The sequence below is a fragment of the Coturnix japonica genome, chromosome 27 (assembly GCF_001577835.2).
Source record: "Coturnix japonica isolate 7356 chromosome 27, Coturnix japonica 2.1, whole genome shotgun sequence".
NCBI lineage: Eukaryota > Metazoa > Chordata > Aves > Galliformes > Phasianidae > Coturnix > Coturnix japonica.
Genome location: NC_029542.1, coordinates 981,445 through 989,172, shown reverse-complemented (window position 1 = coordinate 989,172; position 7,728 = coordinate 981,445). Strand labels below are relative to the sequence as shown.

At 63.2% G+C, this 7,728-nt stretch overlaps 1 protein-coding gene across 1 annotated transcript; it reads left to right on the top strand.

The window, feature by feature from the left end:
* Positions 1-909: 909 nt before the first annotated feature.
* On the top strand, positions 910-3,138 carry FZD2 (frizzled class receptor 2). Its single transcript, XM_015885512.1, has one exon. The coding sequence runs from the start codon at positions 1,080-1,082 to the stop codon at positions 2,754-2,756; it is 1,677 nt and encodes a 558-aa protein (XP_015740998.1). The 5' UTR covers positions 910-1,079; the 3' UTR covers positions 2,757-3,138.
* Positions 3,139-7,728: the final 4,590 nt, after the last annotated feature.

Sequence of the window (7,728 nt, the reverse complement as noted above, 5' to 3'; positions counted from 1 at the left end):
GTCCCGCTGTCCCCACGCCCCGCGGTCCCCGTGGGGGCTCGGTCCGTCCCCGCGCGTGCCCGGAGCTGCCCCCGGCGCCGGGAGGAGGGAGGGGGGCACAGACACGGATGCTCCCCCCCATCCCAAGGCGGCTCAACCCCAGCGCCGGTGCGGGTTGGGGCTGCGGGCTGCCCGTCCCGAGAGCGGACCCCGAGAGCCGGCCCGGCCCGGCCGGGTCCCAACCGCCCCCGCCGCGGGGACAGCACCGGGGGTCCCGGGCGGGGCCGCGGGGTTCCGCTCTGCCCGCCGCCCCCCCGCCCCTCCCCCCGCCCCGCAGCCGCGCGATGGTTTCAATTACGCCGTGAAAGGCGCTGGGGCCCTTCGAGCGGGGCTGCTGCGCGCGGCTACAGCCGAGCTGACGGCAACGGGGAGGGGGCGGGGGGCAGAGCTGCCGCCAAGGGCCGCCGTGCCCCCCCCGGGGCTGAGCATCCCCCACATCCCACCCCGACGTCAGCAGCCCGCACAGCTCCGCTTTGGGCTCGGGGTGTCCCCGTCCCACGGAGCGGTTCCGTACGGGGGGGTCCGTGCACAGCGGGGCTCCGAGCGGTGCTGTGCGGGGGGAGAGGGATAAGGGGGGGGGGCAACTCGAGAAAGTCGCCGTAAAAGTCGCTCGGTGCCCAAAGCTCCGCCCGGGCAGGGTCCGGCCGGGATGCGGGGGAGGACGGGGGGAGAAGTTGGGCAGCGCGCGGAGAAAGTTTTTCTGGGGGGGCCGGGGAGGGGCGCGGAGCCCCCGGGGCGGGGTGGGGGTTTGGGGGGGGTCGGGGGGGCCCGTCAGGGGGGGCGGGGCGTGCGCGGGTCGGGCTGCCGATTGGCGGGCGGGGGGCGGGTGCGGGGGGGGCGCGCTCTCTCCCGGCGTGGGCACGCGCGGCGCCCCGCACAAAGGCGGCGGGTGGGAGCGCGGCGGCGGCTCCGGGCGCGATACGGTGCGATACCGCGCGATAGGGCGCGATAGGGCCGCGATAGGGCGCGATAGGGCCGCGCTGGGAGCGGGGCTCGGCGAGCACAGGGGCGCGGGGCGGAGCGCGGACCCCCCCGGCGCCATGCGGGCCCCCCCCGGCGCGCTGCCCGCCCTGGCCGTGCTGCTGGCCGGGCTGAGCGCCGCGCCGAGCCGGGGGCAGCCGCACGGAGAGAAGGGCATCTCCGTGCCCGACCACGGCTTCTGCCAGCCCATCTCCATCCCGCTGTGCACCGACATCGCCTACAACCAGACCATCATGCCCAACCTGCTGGGCCACACCAACCAGGAGGACGCGGGGCTGGAGGTGCACCAGTTCTACCCGCTGGTGAAGGTGCAGTGCTCGCTGGAGCTCAAGTTCTTCCTGTGCTCCATGTACGCCCCGGTGTGCACCGTGCTGGAGCAGGCCCTCCCGCCCTGCCGCTCTCTTTGCGAGCGCGCCCGGCAGGGCTGCGAGGCGCTGATGAACAAGTTCGGCTTCCAGTGGCCGGAGCGGCTGCGCTGCGAGAACTTCCCCCGTCACGGAGCCGAGCAGATCTGCGTGGGGCAGAACCACTCGGAGGACGGCGGCTCCTCGGCCTCCCTGCTCACCAGCATCGCGCCGCCCGCCGCTCACGGCACCCCCGGAGCTCCGCGCTACGCCACCCCGGAGCGGCCGTTCCACTGCCCGCGGGCGCTCAAGGTGCCCGGCTACCTCAACTACAAGTTCCTGGGTGAGAAGGACTGTGCGGCGCCCTGCGAGCCGTCCCGGCCCGACGGCCACATGTTCTTCAACGAGGACGAGATCCGCTTCGCCCGCGTCTGGATCCTGGTCTGGTCGGTGCTGTGCTGCGCCTCCACCTTCTTCACCGTCACCACGTACCTGGTGGACATGCAGCGCTTCAGCTACCCCGAGCGGCCCATCATCTTCCTGTCGGGCTGCTACACCATGGTGTCGGTGGCCTACATCGCCGGCTTCGTGCTGCAGGAGCGCGTGGTGTGCAACGAGCGCTTCCAGGAGGACGGCTACCGCACGGTGGTGCAGGGCACCAAGAAGGAGGGCTGCACCATCCTCTTCATGATGCTCTACTTCTTCGGCATGGCCAGCTCCATCTGGTGGGTCATCCTCTCCCTCACCTGGTTCCTGGCCGCCGGTATGAAGTGGGGGCACGAGGCCATCGAGGCCAACTCGCAGTACTTCCACCTGGCTGCCTGGGCCGTGCCGGCCGTCAAGACCATCACCATCCTGGCCATGGGGCAGATCGACGGCGACCTGCTGAGCGGCGTCTGCTTCGTGGGGCTCAACGGCATCGACCCGCTGCGGGGCTTCGTGCTGGCGCCGCTCTTCGTCTACCTCTTCATCGGCACCTCCTTCCTGCTGGCCGGCTTCGTCTCCCTGTTCCGCATCCGCACCATCATGAAGCACGGCGGCACCAAGACGGAGAAGCTGGAGCGGCTGATGGTTCGCATCGGGGTGTTCAGCGTGCTCTACACCGTGCCGGCCACCATCGTCATCGCCTGCTACTTCTACGAGCAGGCCTTCCGCCAGCACTGGGAGCGCAGCTGGATCAGCCAGCACTGCAAGAGCCTGGCCATCCCCTGCCCGCTGCACTTCACGCCCCGCATGACGCCGGACTTCACCGTCTACATGATCAAGTACCTCATGACCCTGATCGTGGGCATCACCTCGGGCTTCTGGATCTGGTCAGGGAAAACACTCAACTCCTGGCGGAAGTTCTACACCAGGCTCACCAACAGCCGGCAGGGAGAGACCACGGTGTGAGCCCGGCCCTGCAGGACGAGGGCTGCCCTGCACCCCCCCCAGCTCTTTCTTTCTCTCTTTCTCTCTCTCTCTTTCTCTCTCTCGAGTTATTATTGTTGGTTGTTTTGTAATTAAACCTGTAAATAGCACTTGTAAATTTAATTATATATTTCTATTTAAAAAGAGGGGAAGCGGATCCCAAAGCGGGGACCGGGTGCGGTGCCGGCCCGTTCCCGCAGTGCCGGTGGGACGGAGCGGGGACCCGAGGGAGGAGGAAGCGCCGTTTGTGCCGCTGTTTCCCGGCTCCTCCCGGATCCCGGCCGCGTTCGGGGCCGCTCTGCCGCCGGAACGACGCGTCGGACCCGACCCGGCAGCTGCGCCTTAAATACAGAGAGTGAAACAAGCTCCGCTGTGCTCCGCGCCGCTCTGTTTTATTTCCATCACGTCGAGCAGGGCGCTGGGACGGCGCTGGGACGGCGCTGGGGGCTGAGCGGCCCGTCCTGCTGCAAACAAAGAGCGTGAGCAGAAAGATGGGGGGAGAGGAAGGAGACCAGGACCAGCCCTCATTGCAGCCCAGGAATCCACGCCGCGGGGCGCAGCGTCGGCCCCGAGGAAAGAGCTGCATTTGGGGCAGGATCGGGGCTGTTCGTTAGGGCTGTTATTAGGGCTGTTATTAGGGCTGTTATTAGGGCTGTTGGGGCTGCGGGAGCCGGGGGACGAGCGGGGGATCCCGGCTGGGTGCGAGTCGTGCTGTCGGTGTGCGGGATGGGGCCGTGCTGTCGGTGTGCGGGGATGGGGGCCGTGCTGTCGGTGTGCGGGATGGGGCCGTGCTGTCGGTGTGCGGGATGGGGCCGTGCTGACGGTATCGCCGTGTTGGGGCCGGGACAGAACTTTGTGCAGAGCTGCGCGGTGCGGCGCAGCCGGACTGTGACCTTCCATCCCCGAGCCCGGGACAGGCGGCAGCTCACACTGAGCCGGTATAAACCGAGCGGGGTTCGGGGCAGGAAGGAGCCGAAGGGGTTACGGCAGCGCCGCGCGTCTCCAGCAGTTTGGAAAGGAAAAGCTCCTTGGATCCGGCTGGATTTTCCAGCGATGAGCTGAGGGGGGGCGGGCGTCCCGGCGGGTCGGAGCTGTCGGAGCTGGAGGGGCCCCACCGTGAGGGGCCGAGCTCTGTGCCCCGCTGCGTGACGTGCCGCGGGGGGGAAACACGGTGGGGTCCGGTGGGGTTTCGCATCAATCCCCCCCCCAGCGCTGTGAGCGGTGCGGGACGTGTGAGAATACGGGATGGGGGCTCCCGGAGGGACCCCGCGTTCAGAGCGGGCGCTCAGTGCTGCCGGGCTGCGGTCGGGTCGGGGCGGCAGGGCGGGATGTGGCCGGGCAGGGGAGCGGGGCGGGCTGTTATGGGGGGCTGTGTGGGTGGACGTGGGGTGGGTGGGCAGGGGTGGGGGCTCAGCATGTCACCTCCATCCTGGGTGTCCAGGAGTGGTGGGATGGATTGGAACGGGGGGCGTGGGACAGGCAGGTATGGGGTGATAGACATGGGGGAGGTGGGACAGATGGATGGATATGGGATGGATGGATATTGGATGGGTGGATGGATGGATGGATGTGGGATGGATGGATGGATGGATGGATGGACGGACGGACGGACGGATGGATGGATGGATGGATGGATGTGGGATGGATGGATGTGGGATGGGTGGATGGATGGATGGATGTGGGATGGATGGATGAATATGGATGGATGGATATGAGACGGATGGATAAGGATGGATGGACATGGGATGGGTGGATATGGGATGGATAGATATGGATGGATAGATAGATATGGATGGATATGGATGGATGGATATGGGATGGATGGACACGGGTGGACGGATGGCTATAGATGGATGGGTAGGCATTGAGTTGACATGGGATGGATGGATGGATATGGATGGATGAATGTGGGATGGATGGATATGGATGGATGGACATGGGATGGATGGATATGGGATGGATGGATATGGATGGATGGATATGGATGGATGAATGTGGGATGGATGGATATGGATGGATGGATATGGGATGGATGGATATGGATGGATGGATGGACAGGGATGGATGGATGGACAGGTGGACGGATGGCTATAGGTGGATGGGTAGGCACTGGGTGGACATGGGATGGATGGATGGATATGGGATGGATGGATATAGATGGATGGCTGGATATGGATGGATACGGATGGATGGATGGATATGGGATGGATGGATATGGATGGATATGGATGGATGGATGGATATGGGATGGATGGATATGGATGGATGGACATGGGATGGATGGATATGGGATGGATGCATATGGATGGTTGGATATGGATGGCTGGATATGGATGGCTGGATATGGACAGATGGACACAGGTGGGTGCGTGGCTATGGATGGATGGGTCGGCACTGGGTGGACATGGGCTGGATGGACACAGGATTCATGGGCACTGCACAGTTGGACATGGGCTGGATGGCCCAGCACCCCACCCCCTCCCCGCACCCATCAGTGCTGCAGCACCCCCCCCCCCCCCCCCCCCCCCCCCCCAACCCCCCCCCCATCCCTGCCGGCTCTTCCTGCCCAGCTGTCCCGCGGGGCGGAGGGCGCGGGGGCCGGGGCAGGAATTCGGCCGGGGCTGAGCAGCGCTCGGCAGCTCCGGAGACAGAGCAGCCTCTGAATGCGGGGAATGTTTTTGCAGCTGGAGTCCATTAGGGGCGGGCTCGGCGGCTTTATTAATCCCAGCGTTATTGCTCAAGAGGCGCGGGACGGCAGCGGGAGCGCGGGGTGCGGCAGGGGGGAGAGCGGCTGGGGGGGGAAAGAGCAGCGAGTGTGCGAGGAGGAGCCCCCTGCTGATGGCACATAGGGGCCGCCCCTCTGCACAGGATCCCCCACAATGGGGGTTTCCTTTGTGACAGGGGCTGCCCCGTGATGGGAACATCCTCCCGATGATCTCCGAGGTCTTTTCCAACCTGGGTAATTCTGTGGTTCTATGGAGGGTTCCCCACTGAGGGAGGTTCCTCCCCAGTGAAGGTTTGTCCTACAGTGGGGCTTTGCTCCCTGATGGAGCCTGCCCTGCTGATGGAGGATCCCCATCACGGAGCTTCCCCCATTGATGGAGGTTCCCATTGATGGAGGTTCCCATTGATGGAGGTTCCCATTGTTGGATGTCCCCATTGATGATGTTCCCATTGATGGATGTTCCCCATCATGCCGGTTCCCCATCTCAGAGGTTTCTTCACAGCAGGCTCTCACCACGATGGACGTTCCTCCATCGGTTTCCCCATAACTGGGGTTTCCCCATGATGGAGGTTTCCCTGTTATGGACGTTTCTCCTGTCACTGGGTTTTCTCTGCAGTGGAGGTTCCCATTGATGCAGGTTCCCATTGATAGAGATTCCCACTGTTGGAGGTTCCCCATTGATGGATGTCCCCATTGATGCAGGTTCCCATTGATGGATGTTCCCATTGAAAGAGGTTCCCCCACTGTTGAATGTTCCCATTGATGGAGGTTCCTCCATTGATAGAGATTCCCACTGTTGGAGGTTCCCAATGTTGAGGTTCCCCCATTGATGGACGTTCCCATTGATGGAGGTTCCCCCATTTATGGAGGTTCCTACTGATGGATGTCCCTATTGATGGATGTCCCCATTGATGGATATCCCCATTGAAAGAAGTTCCCCCACTGTTGAACGTTCCCATTGATGCAGGTTCCCATTGATAGAGATTCCCACTGTTGGAGGTTCCCCCATTGATAGAGGTTCCCCCATTGATGGATGTTCCCGCTGTTGGATGTTCCCATTGATGGATGTTCCCCTATTGATGGAGTTTCCCATTGCTGTATTTGAGGTGCTGCTGTCCTGCCTGGGTTTCTCTTTCTCCTTTTATTTTCCCAGTTCTCTTTATCCTTTTTCCTTTCTTTTCCCCATTTTTTCCCTCGTTTTCCCATTTTCTCATTTTCTTTTTCTCAATTTTCCCATTTTCTCCCCTTTTTCCCCTGTTTTTTTCTCCCCCCCTTCTCTCTCTCTCCCCCCCCTCCTCCCTCTCCCCATCCCGGTGTCTCCGCCCCCCAAACCCCCCGTCACCCCCATCCATCCATCCGTCCCCGCATCCCCCGCCCCCACCCTATAGGAACGAACCGCCCCAAATCGGAACCTCCGTGTGTTTCTGTGGGGCTGCATCCCCCCCTGCCGCCCGCACCATGAACGGGGCGGATCCGGTCGCTCAGCTGTGGGGCGCTGCGACCCCAAATGTCACTGGTGGCGATCCGAAATGGCCGCTCTCACTTATGGGGCTTTTCTGGAGCTGCGCCCATTCATTAATCCGGGGAAGAGCTCAGCCCCAACAGAGCAGGGACCCGCCCCATAGGGTGTGGAGTGTGTGGGGTGTGTGGGGCGGTGATGGGGTGTGTAGGGCAGGGGGTGCAGAGGGGCTGGGGGCGGCCCACGGCTGTGGGGTGAACGGTGTGGGGCAGAGCCACAGAGTGGGGAGTGTGATGGGGGGTGGAGTGTGGGGGGTGTGTATGGGGGAATGCAGTGTGCGATGTAGGGTATGGGGTGTGGGATATAGGGCATGGGGTGTGGGATATAGGGGATGGGATATAGGGGATGGGATATAGGGGATGGGATATAGGGGATGGGATATAGGGGATGGGGTGTGGGATATAGGGGATGGTGTGGGGCTGTGGAGTATGAGATGTATTAAGGGATATGGGGTATGGATACAGGGCGTGAGGTCAGCGATAGGGGATATGGGGTAGAGGATATGGGGTATGAGGTGTGTATGGGGATATGGGGCACAGGATATGGGGTATGAGATCGATACAGGATGTGAGCTCAGTGAAGGGGGATATGGGGCACAGGATATGGGGTATGAGATGCGGTGTATGGGATGTGGGATATGGGAGAGGGAACAGAGGATGTGTGGTGTGGGATGGAGGGGTTGGGATTCACGCTGTGGGTCAGGGGGTGCA

Coding starts and splice junctions, on each gene's coding strand:
- FZD2 (XM_015885512.1), top strand. CDS start 1,080: ATGCGGGCCCCCCCCGGCGCGCTGCCCGCCCTGGCCGTGCTGCTGGCC.